The sequence below is a fragment of the Pagrus major genome, chromosome 15, assembly GCF_040436345.1.
Source record: "Pagrus major chromosome 15, Pma_NU_1.0".
NCBI classification, from domain to species: domain Eukaryota; kingdom Metazoa; phylum Chordata; class Actinopteri; order Spariformes; family Sparidae; genus Pagrus; species Pagrus major.
Window position 1 is genome coordinate 22,251,857 of NC_133229.1, and position 12,376 is coordinate 22,264,232.

At 38.8% G+C, this 12,376-nt stretch overlaps 1 protein-coding gene across 1 annotated transcript in view; it reads left to right on the top strand.

The window, feature by feature from the left end:
- The window catches only part of ryr2b (ryanodine receptor 2b (cardiac)), a 67,455-nt gene extending 56,904 nt beyond the window's left edge, over positions 1–10,551 (top strand). Inside the window, exons 96-104 of the mRNA XM_073481742.1 lie at positions 592–728; positions 2,143–2,203; positions 2,552–2,698; positions 2,887–3,021; positions 4,026–4,182; positions 4,423–4,487; positions 6,853–6,953; positions 8,770–8,821; positions 10,422–10,551. Of these exons, the coding sequence (XP_073337843.1) occupies positions 592–728; positions 2,143–2,203; positions 2,552–2,698; positions 2,887–3,021; positions 4,026–4,182; positions 4,423–4,487; positions 6,853–6,953; positions 8,770–8,821; positions 10,422–10,517 (951 nt within the window). The 3' untranslated portion in view covers positions 10,518–10,551. The remainder of the gene's footprint in view (positions 1–591; positions 729–2,142; positions 2,204–2,551; positions 2,699–2,886; positions 3,022–4,025; positions 4,183–4,422; positions 4,488–6,852; positions 6,954–8,769; positions 8,822–10,421) is intronic.
- The last annotated feature ends 1,825 nt before the right edge of the window (positions 10,552–12,376 follow it).

Sequence of the window (12,376 nt, forward strand, 5' to 3'; positions counted from 1 at the left end):
TCATCCACTTTTGAGTTTAGAGGTTGTAGATATTGCTTCCCAAATGTTGAAGTACTTATGTTTGTAATAACAAAATGGCTCTGTAATAAAACTAGACTTTAGTTGGCACTTGTTTCAAGTTAATAAATCAAGTGGCTTAAAGTTACTTTTAGCCGCGGCAGCACAATAATCAGAAACTCTGCATCTGTCATGTGATTGAATTTAGAATTTACTAGCCAGTGTTCACTGTACATACACAATTTATTCAGAATATAAGCCTAGATTGAAACAAATGATTTGTGTTCTGTTAACCGTCAGTCCTTTACACAACCACCATGCTACTATTGGTAGGTGCAACCACTATGCCTCCGAAAAAATACTGTATTGTCAGCACAGGTATCAGAAAATCCTTTTTTTTGTTCAGTATCTATCATAAGCAGTCCCCTAATGTTGTCAGCAAAACTAAGCTGCCATCTCATTAAGGCACAGACTGTGCAGAGGGATTCAGCCAGATACCTCTTGCCATCTCTTGTCAGTCTTTATTCATGTGAAAAGACACTGAAGAGACTATTGTTTTAATCACTATGTAAATCCGTCTTCTTCTCCTGTCAGGTGATGGATAAGTACGGTGACTTTTACGGCTGTGAGAAGATCAGTGAACTCCTGGGTCTGGACCAAGCTGCTTTAGACTTCAGCTCTGAGAGAAAAGAAAGGAATAGGCTCAAGAGAGACGCTGCCTGGAGTGCTCTGTGAGTATTAAAGGTTTTCACGGGAAACTGCAGCTATCTAGTCTGTCATTTATTTAGCCTTGTATGCATTTTCCGACCAAAATATGGTGGATTAGTGAAAAGCATTGCAGTTTAAATAGTTTTCTTCTTGTTTATGTGCTTCATACAGTGAGGCATCAAAGGAAAATAGTGTCAAATAATCAATTAAATAATGAATAAATCTGGCCTTTGATGGGTAATAGAGTATGCAGTTGAGCAGGTGGCTGTACCGAAAGAGGCTTGCATTGATGATAGCGATGTGACTAACCCTTTCCTCTAGGATGGCTTCATGTATGTTTGCGTACAGGCAGAAAAATTATGAAAGTAAAACTCTTTGTATAATGCACTTAACTTTAGAGGTGAATAGAAATCCTAAATGAGCTCTATTGATGAACATTAACACAACAAGCTTATTTACTGTTATGTCCAGCTCTTGTATGGGCCAGGGGTGGAAAAATTACACAGATTCTTTACTCAAGTAGAAGTACAGATAATAACTCTGGTAAAAGTAACTAAGTACAGGCCCTGAAATGTACTCAGAGTATAAAAGTAAAAAGCTTCCCTCTGAAGATGAGCATTTCTACTGGCTATTTCTGTGCAAAGCTTATAAAACCTCACACCATATTGATATAATTCAAAGACTATCAGACTCAAAGGTAGAATCAGTAGGATTTGTCCGAGCGTCAAATATTGACATTTGGGTTGGTAAAGTGTCCCTCGCAGCAAGAAAATTGAGAAAATAAGAAAATACAGGCAGTATCTGCAGGGTCTCTGCAGATACGAGGCACTAACACGCCTTTTCTCTGCTTTTGAGTCTACCTCTCTATCTGTTTCCATCTTGTTCCATCTTTTATGCGTTTCCTCTTGTTACGTCTGTCGTGCGTGATATGCACTGATAGTTGAAATCAGTCTTGCGATGTTGGGAAAGGCGCAAAAAATACAAATAATTGGTAATTCCCCTCAAATGCATAAAGTAACAAGCCTGTTTTGAAAATGTAAGGAGTAGGAAATGCAGATATTTGTGTAAAAATGCAGGGAGTAAATTTAAAAAGTTACAAAGTGAAGTACAGATACCTGAAGAATCTACTTAAGTACAGTAAAAATCACCTTGATACCAACATTTAAGCTGCTTGATTGTTAATAGCCAATATGCTATTATTTATAGTCATTTCATTAATATTGTGTATGTGTCTGTGAGGTTGTGTGTTTGTGCGGGTTACCTAACTAGGGGTGGCCAGACAAAAGAAGGTCCTAGAACATGAGGCTGTACTTGAAGAAGAACAGGACATTCTGAGCCCCTTATCAGACCGGCTCTTTAGAAATGACACTGGAGCAACAATGGTCTAGGTTTAGCCATGGACATCTTACCATTATGTGATAATGATATTTATTTCAGATTCAGCTCCATTGACATGAAGTACCTGGTCTGGAAACTAGGAGTTGTATTCACTGATAATGTAAGTTGGGTTGTGTCTAATATTAAATGACTTTTGCTTGATTTGTTTGTGTGTGCCCTCTTGTTCCTACAAAGACAAAGATAAAGGTGTCACTTCCTGCAATTTATGGTAACAGATAACGTAATATGACCGAGCAGTGTGTGTCGAACATATCAGATATTTTACGACTTATTCTTAATTTGTGTAATCTCTTGTTCTACTGTGCTACCATTTTGTTGGATACGATTGCTGCAGAAGTGACGGTGGTAATATCCTGTGATTCTGCCTTATCTAAAACACACATTTGTCTCTCTATCTGTCCTGGTAATCTATATTGCCTGTTTTATGTGTGTGTGTGTGCACTCACAGTCCTTCTTGTACTTGGCGTGGTACATGGCCATGTCGGTTCTGGGTCATTATAACAACTTTTTCTTCGCTGCCCACCTTTTGGACATCGCCATGGGCTTTAAGACACTTCGCACCATCCTTTCCTCTGTCACACACAACGGGAAGCAGGTGTGTGAATGTGTGTGTCATTCCTCTCTATCCATCTGTCTTACTGTGTGTTCATAGCTGCAGTTTGCATTCATGTGATGTTTGCTTTCACGCTGTAGGGTTATATTGGGGCTTTTCTAAGAAGAAGAAGCGTATTAAAGCCCATCTGCCTCTGTCTATCCTTTTGCAATTATGTGTGCGTCTGTCAGTTGGTCCTGACTGTAGGCCTGTTGGCGGTTGTCGTGTATCTCTACACTGTCGTGGCCTTCAACTTCTTCAGGAAGTTCTACAACAAGAGTGACGACAAGGACACCCAAGACATGAAGTGCAATGACATGCTTACTGTGAGTTAAATTAGCATACTGACAAACTGCCTCTCCACGTTTATCTCTTTCCCTCTATCCTCTCTATCTCTCGATGTTGATCTTTCTAGTACAAACACAGCCACACACTCATTTTCACCCCCTTCAGATCGAGAGGGGTAGAGGAGGATTCTGACGCTGATCCCCATTGTTGGAATGAGAAATACCTCTTGTCTTAGCTCCTGCGCAACTTTTCATTAAAATGACGGACGCACGGATACAAAACAGCTCCTCAAGCCTCAGCACAGCTTTTTGTTTTGCCATTCACAACATTAACACCCCACTGCCTGCTTTATTGTAATGTGGATTCCACTGTCACTCACACAAGCAGGCGGATGGGCAGCGATAGCATTTGAATAAAACCCTACTATTATAGCAGACAGGGGATATTACATTAACTCCTCAGTCACACTCACTGTGATATTGTTTATGGTTGACTTTCAGCAGCACTTTAGCGACATTGGTTTAAAAAGTCGAATGCAAAATGGGAAAAAATCTGAAGATTAGCAGCAGACATCTCACTCTCTATACTGTTTGGTCTCAAGAACTTATATGAAACAAGCAACAGTTATTAATTTTGAATGCTCCTTGAAAGTTTAACAAACTATTTTTTATGTTCCTTGTGGAAAATATCATCAAAGCACAGTACTGTAACTTAAACTTAACTTTTATTCTTCTTGCCTCATACTTAAACTCCTTGTGGGGAAATGCTGTCTGAAGAATATTGATTAAAAAATCCCACTATTGTGTGAAATTGTTTGAAAATGCTGCTTGTTTGAAACTGTTAAATTCCTACCCAAAAGCATACAACGTGGAGACAGGCATGAAAATGCAGCAAATACATTCTCAAGTTGTCTCTCTTAGATACTTTACATTTTCACTCTTGTTAAAGACAGCCTGTCTGGAATGAAGAGTGTAAGGTTTAAGTGTCCACAGGTGGGATGCACCCTACTGTATACAATAAATGAAAATGTCTTCACTTTCAGTGCTACATGTTCCACATGTATGTAGGAGTGCGTGCAGGCGGGGGCATCGGTGATGAGATTGAGGACCCTGCTGGAGATGAGTTTGAGGTGGAACGCATTTTCTTTGACATCACGTTTTTTTTCTTTGTCATCGTCATCCTCCTCGCCATCATCCAGGGTGAGTCTCAATGGCTGAATCTGTTCTATACCACATGTTTTTACCAAGAGACACTGAAATACATTTTATTCACCTTGTTTGACAATAATACATTTCATGAATTTTTCATGTGGAAGTCGAAGAAGAGCAAAGTATCTGTTTATTCTGCTGAGTCCTCAAGTTTCACTGACATCTGTCATTCACATGAATACCTGTGGACAAACAGATACACAGACGCACACAATAGTGATCTTTTTGCAGGCTTGATAATTGATGCCTTCGGGGAGCTGCGTGACCAGCAGGAGCAGGTGAAAGAGGATATGGAGGTGAGATTTGATACTGGCGCACACAAACTCTTTCTTGCACTACTGATGAATACCATTCAGACAATTTGAATACATTTTATGTGGTATCAAGGTTGTGCAGTCTGTAGTGCTGTGTCAGATTTAGACAAAGACTACTGAAGAATAAATACATGAGTCACTTGTAATTCAAATGTGTGTGAAGAGATGACTGTGATTCAGTGATGTGGGAGCTCGTCTCACTGAAACAATCTAACCATTGGCCTTAATGTCCTACTTAATAATCAGTGGGTGATAATTACAGAAACAATCTGAGGTAATTCAATCTGGTCAATTAAAATTGAATTAAATTAAGTTAAATTACATTTTTTAATCAAATTAAAATCTAAATCATAAGTGTACCTGACACACATGGAATATAGATTTTGGATCAGACAAAAATCACTTGCTGTCTTTTTCAATCGTTTCAATCGTTATTTCATATTTAAGTCCCAGATTCTTGTTTCACTCATGCTTGCATACTGACATGCTGTCAGAGAATGTAACTGTATTCGGAGCGTAATAAGTGAAGGCTAGATGCAGTAGAATAGAAATGATCATGCCTTTCTTCTTAATTATGATACCACAAATGTGATGCCTGTTTTGTTGGAGGCCTATCGAGTTGCTTTAATTACAGGGTAGTGACAGTGAATGCACCCCTCAGTTTGCAACAGGTGTGAACAGAACCCTGCCAAAGCAGACCCTGCAGGCAGAACAAGAAAGGTTGAAAAAGACTTCAGTATGTGGTCACGCAGACTGTCAATGAGCAACAGGTACAGTATTTAATCAGAACAGGCAAACAAGTCCAAAGGTGCAGGAGAGGCAGGCAGGTAATCAAAGGCTTGACTGCTGAGGCAACAAGACACAGCACAGAGGATCTGACAAACAGTGGTGAGCTACCTTCTAAATATAAAAGGTGCACATGCTGTGTCCCTGGATACGATATTCAGCAGTCACCATCTCTCACTGTAATTCACATGGAAAAAAACACCTCTCATGAAAAATAGAGAGCGATTGTGCAGTTGACTAAAAAACAGAATCCAAGCTGAATTTTTGACAGATTACCAAAGGTTGAAAAAGAACAGAAGCAGACTGAAATTATCATAAGAAGTATTCTATATATCACAGAGGTGGTGTTGGTTAACCGAATATTTTCCGTTTTATAGACTGAAGACAAAAAACCTAAATAGAATGGCCTCGGCAGCAACCTTCTTTGATGTTTTTGATTACGCTCAAGCAAGCACCCAGTTTAAACCCTTAAGCTTGAGTTCTGGCTACAGCACATCAATTGAGTTCAATTTAATTTCTTGTAAATGTTTTGTTCATATCATTTCATTCATATTAACCTGTTTAGGCACATTGGGCACATTTTTTTTCATACCCTCCGCTGTCGATGCAGAAAAACAAGAAATCGTCATGTTGACATGATACATAACCGTATAGAAGGTGTCTCTGTTAATGTCTTCACTACGTGCCCTTATAAATTCATAAGCCGTTCAATTATCAGTTTTTTCCCCTCTATATTAACTGTTATTGTGATCAAATAGAATTTTTCTAAATGAAATGCTATTAGCCTAAATAGAGTTTGTCTTAATTAGTAAAAAAATAAATAAAAATGAATAGTGATAATCTTTTGATAGAATTTTTACCACCCTGTCCGTCAAAACATAACCTCTAGTATATAGTATAGTATTGTCATGTTTTTCTGGCATCAGTTTTTCATTTGTGCTTCCATGTAGTCTCTATATAGTATCTGTCCCACTGTGTGTGTGCCTCAAACAAATAAAACAGTGCCAGGAAGTTTACAGACATTTTTTCCCACACAATAAAGTTGAGATGCAATTTGCTCGGCTGCAGTCAGCGGTGATAAATCAGCTTCAGCTGCCACTTCCATCCTCCCATAATGTTGAGCCCTAAATAGGAATGCCCTAAAATATATATTGCATTAACCTTAAAACACAAACTTCAATTTTCATTTTACCAAGACAAAAACTTTGTACAGCTACAGTATAAATGGACAAATATGGTAATTTGCCTGCTTAGTGCCCACATAAATGATCTTCAGCAAGTATACCCCCCTGCGTCTTATGAAAGCCTGGCAGTGAGTAATCCTTTAAGTATTAGGTTGCTGTTATTTACAGCCTTTTGCCTTTTGTGGGCCTCCTTTGAGTGTCTTTGCAAAAACAACTTAAAAGGGGCCATATTTTTGTTCTAGCACACTGAGTTTGAGTCACAGACCACTGAAAACAGAAGGTCTCTAGTCTTACTTTTTTGTAATATACTCTAGAGAGCATCATGTGTCAAGCCTGTTTCATGAATTATTACATGTCTTACATATCTTCTTCTGCAGACCAAATGTTTCATATGTGGAATAGGAAGTGAGTATTTCGATAAAGTCCCTCATGGCTTTGAGACTCACACTCTACAGGAGCACAACTTGGCCAACTATCTGTGAGTTGACTCGTGCCTCGGGTTGCTGATGTCTTAACCCAATACTAAAATACAGAACTTGATATGTGGTCACTTAAAAAGGCATGTTACCTTAAACAAATGTAGTTGAACGTAAATATTCTGCATGCTCCACCTATACTGAACCTTTATCGGTAACAACATATTAAAAACCACAATTACACCTCCAGTAGTGAACTTACAGGTTAATCATTATATCAGTATAGCCATAAGAACAGTTACTGCCAAACTCTGATACAGTGTGTGTTTTTCTGTTTTCCTTTAGGTCTGTTCTTGGTTTAAAATATTAAAGCTGTTATATTTATTTAACAGCCAACTCAGCAATTATAATTCATATTCAAACCTTTGCATTGTTTCATATTTATCAACATTTTACTAACAGCGTGCAGTCATATATGTTTGCAGAAACAATTAAATGCTGCACCAAACTCTGTAGGAAGCAAAAAACATTTTGATCTGTAGGCTTAAAATGTCAAGAAACTCCTCCACCACACAGATATAAAGACATGAGCAGGTAAGAATAAGAGCCCAGCCAATACTGGATTTGTGGGGCCAATGCTGATATTAGGGAGTAAAAATAAGAAAGACTCTTCTTTTGGTGCCAGACTCCAGAAAATGAAAGAAGACACTTCAGAGAGTAGGTAAATGGCTGATTTGTTACACACATGTTCGTCCCTCAATATCATTTGCAGTCTCATCAGTGATATTTGGTCAGAACCTGCCCTGTTTTGTCACAATATTATCAGCTCTTTCAATCATTTGGAGAGAAAAATCTGTTGTTAACCTCCTCTCTGAAGTGTGGTCTTTCATTTTCTGGATGCATTTCTTCTCCAGAAGTCAAACAATTTATATATGTTGGGTTTTAGTATGTTTCTACATGCAGCATCTCCCACAGACTTCAATAAAGCTGTCACCACAGTCTGGCACCAAAGCAAGATTCGGTGACATAGTCACCCTTCCTTCTTTTTTAGTTTCCTTGACTGAAACAGGAAATGTAATTCAGTAATTATAGATCACGCCAAGCATCTTTTTTCAGCAAAAAAAAAGACAAAAAAATGTACATATCAGCACATATACACCAATACCGATATATCTCTGATCTGCAAATATTGGGCTATGGATATATTGTCCAGGCTCTAGTCTAATCTACCAATCACAGGATACTTGCAACACATCTTACAAAAATATGACAACACATATTTTTGTTTTTTTTTACTTTTCAATGGTTGTGCACGGACATCACCTGTGTGGGTGCACAGTTAATCACTGAGTTAGTGAAAACTTTACCACTCTGTGGATGGTTAAAACCGGCTATTTGGAAGGTGTTGATGCATTGTGGACCGTTGCCACATCAATAATTGCCATTGGCAAGAGCTTATTGAGCCTAATTAGAATGGATTCTGCGAGATGTGTGCTTCCTCTGACTGATGGACTCTTCCCTGCTCATGTCTGTGGGGGTTCTTCATTTGACATTTTAAGATCACCTGGTAAAGGTCTACAAACTGAAACCTCATAATTCATAATTTAATAAAGTGAGAGATCACTACTTTTTATTATTCCTTGCTTCTTGTCAATCATCATATATCTGCGAGCATTAATTATCAGAATACAGCTGCTATTTTTAGCTGTATTTCTACTTGAAACGCCTGACAACTGCTTCCATAATCACCACAATCCTAGCACTTGTGCACAGAATTTAATGATCCAACTTTCTACCTGACTGTTTATCTCTCTCTGTATCAAATCCAAATTTGTGTGGGAGGTTTGTGACATGAATCCCTCTTCTCCGTCCTTACAGATTTTTTCTGATGTACCTGATTAACAAGGATGAAACAGAACACACAGGGCAGGTATAACAATTATCTCTTCTGATCCAATCAAAGTTACAATAAGTTGTGCACTTCTAAAGCTCCTGAACAATTCAGCTGTCATTGCCAAATCTCACATTCTGTAATATATCCCTGTACAATAGTTCCTCTATTTCTCTGTGACCTTTTAATTCCAGCATTTGCCACTCCTACGACAAAGCTGTAGAGTAACCTTTTCAGCTAAGGCAGAATCTGTATTCACACTGTCTTTCAAAAGCTCTATCAGTCCCAACACGCACAGTTTATGATAATATACATGCCAGACATACCCCTTGATTACAGTTTCTCTTTTTACTCATGAGCCATTGCAAGTAGGAGGTTTCAAATTGAAGCTGGCAAGTGTTTTGATTCACTTGTCCTCTTATCTTTTCACTTTAACATATTTAAAATCATCTGTTGTGTAGAGGAGAACTTTGTAATGAGCGGATACATTTACAATTTCAAAAGAGCTGCATCTTTCTTTTTCTTTCTCTCTCTTGTCTCTCACACTTGGTATACACATCACAGTCAATAACATGGAGGGGCATTATTGTAAAAAATAATATGTTTACTGGGAACTATTCAAATGTTCTTTGACCATTTCCCCCTTGGGAAGAGAGTGAGAGTGATATGCTAGCTTTACCTGTCATACTGTCGGTTGGGCTGGCACTGGTTTCTTAAGACCAGTGTCTCTCAAACTTTTCACACCACGTAACACCTCCGAATATATCGGGCTCTCCAAGTACCATTATGACAGACGTCGAAACACACTGTCTTGCGCCATTTGCTGATAATGTTAGCAGCAGGTGTGAATGCTTTAGTCACCGGCATGAGTGCTCACTTCACTGCCCTCAGCTTCAATTTAAACAATATTCTCCTCCATCTATGCACTTCTCCTCCTGATAGTTTGGAACTAGTGGCTCAGGACTAATCTAGCCTGCCTTGTAGTAACTAATTAGTAACTAGCCTTAGTGGTCCAGAGCGTTGTGCTAATGAAGGATGATAATGAGGTGTTGGTGGACGGAATTTTCCTCTATATAATACTATTCAGCTGGAAACTGAGCTTTTCTGGACTGTTTTATTATTACTCATTTCTTGCAACACTGACTTATTTTAAGGTGGCTACCATAACATGTAGGTATTCTTCCCTCACACAGTTTTAAAACTAGGGAAAATACATATTTTAAGGCAAGACGACAGTTGCGTAACCTATTCAATGTTTCGGATTCGAAAATTATGAACTGTCCCTAATAGATGACGACATGTTTAATTGTAAAAGCTGCACAGTGTGAATAACAAATCCAAATCTTATTTTGAATAATTTGGATTTATTTCCTATTGTTGTAGCACAGAAGGCATTTAAGATGTGATGCTGCAGAATTGATAAAGGAAAATATTACATTTTTTATCAGGCTGAATTATTTTTTTCCAAAATGAGCTGGGCCCTGGGACTGTTTATATTATTTCAAAAAGTCTTCTCCATCAAGCCAAACAAACATTGGAAGAGCTCCAGATTTAAATTGTGTTTTCTGAGGACATTGTTTAGATTGTTGTTTTAGTGATGCGCGCTAAAGATATATCACCACTCTGTTGTCTTTGCCAGGAATCCTATGTGTGGAAAATGTACCAGGAGCGCTCCTGGGAATTCTTTCCTGTTGGAGACTGTTTCCGTAAGCAATATGAGGATCAACTGGGATGAAAGGAAATCTGAGAGATCTAAAGCCTCCCAAGATTATGTCGTCACACAGAAGCCATCTTGATTGATGCCCTTTGACTCACTTTATTACTTTGAATTTTGTTGATTGTTGATTTTGGAGTGATTTTCCCTCTGAATATTGCATATATTCATGAGTATTTCTAAATTATAACGATTAAATTATTTAGAAACTAAAGATTGAGCACCACTTGTTTATGTTCAGATCCCAAATTTAATGAACTGTTTGTTTTGTGAGTCCTGTGGGCAGGAAGTTGCTCGTTTCAGTGGTTTCTTGAGTCTTCCACAAAAGTATTGTGACACTTTACATCATTATCTCAAGCAGTCAAAGCTGGCACTACAGATACAGTTCCTCAGCTGGATGTGTCTCTGTAGAGCTCATGTTTTGTGAATGAAGTGATTTGTCTTTCTAATCACAGCCTCCCATCCCTTTCCCCTGTGTGACATCCAGATAAACACTCTCCCTCTGGCATTTGTTCTTTTCACCCTCCTTACTTCCCCATTTCTTTCAGCTCTCACTTCTGGTCTGGTGTGCTCATCTCTTCAGGATCCTTCTCCTCCTCCTGTCCTTGCTTCTTGTTCTTTTTTTCCCACTTCCCTTGGCTGTCTTGTCCCTCATCTTCTGCTCTTTTTCCCTTCTCATTACCAGCCTCTAGGCAGTATGCCAGCAGGTGTCTCAGTGCTCAGGTCAAAATATTGCAGTGGAAGTGGATTGGTGAGCTTAACGATGCGATTGACCGCTGTCACCGACGGCCGTGAAAGCATTTGGGGAATCCTCGGGTGTAACTCGGCAACTAAACAAGCGTGTCAAGTTTTGTTAAAGTGTTAAAAACTGGCCCTGAGTGTGCATGTGTGCAAAGAGCCTAACAGCGGGATGACAGGCGTGGGAGGGCCACCTACGGATATTGTCCTCATTATGCAAAGGTCAAACACTGGGCTTACACAAGTCTGCCACTGATATGTATTCATATTGGTTTTGAGTTATGACTTGTAAGCATATGGTGAAAACTCATTGAAGAGCAGGGGAAAAGTCTGTTGGTAAAGGAGAAAGGGAAACGTTTTTGATTATGTTCTTTGCATAAACAGAAATCTTGGTCAGAAATTTGGCCAATTAAAATCAAGCTTCATAGATATGTCAGATTGCTTCTGTCTGTCACTATTAGGGCTGACGTAAGGAATGTTTTAAAGGGCCTGAAAACTTACGTTCTCATCAGCTTCTTTTTATGACTGATGAGGTTGTGTATGAATGCACAACTGTCTGCCTCAGTTTGAGTTTTTGGGTTTTGGAGCGTTGTGGATGGTTCCTGTGGGATGGTGGATGATTTATAAACTATATTTTATCAGGCTGTGGACTGAATTTTAATACCAATCCTCAGGGTTGGAGAGAAAATCATCTTATATGACCTGTCAGTGTAGGCCATTTCAGCATGGAGTTTGATTATTGTCACAGTCACAGGCCTGTTTTCACCATCCTCTAATGGAATCTGAGATGAGTGTGACTAGACTGTGTTTGTGTTTGCTTCAAATATTTTCGTCACGTTTTCTGAGATATTTTATCCTTACAAGATGCAAATCGAAACATGTATAACATTCCTTTGACACATGCGGTGTATTTTTGAATTTTAAAGGGCCAGTTTCCTGCAAAATCAAAAATACATATTTTTCCTCTTGCCCTTTGACACTCTTGGTGTGAGTTGGTGAATTTTGGAGATATCAGCTGTACACGTCTGCCTTCTCTCCAGTATAATGAAACTAGATGGGACATGGCTTGTGGAGCTCAACGCAGAAGAAAGTGACCATTAGGGTGCGGCTCAAACAGAAAGAGTAGTGACCCGAACTCGACA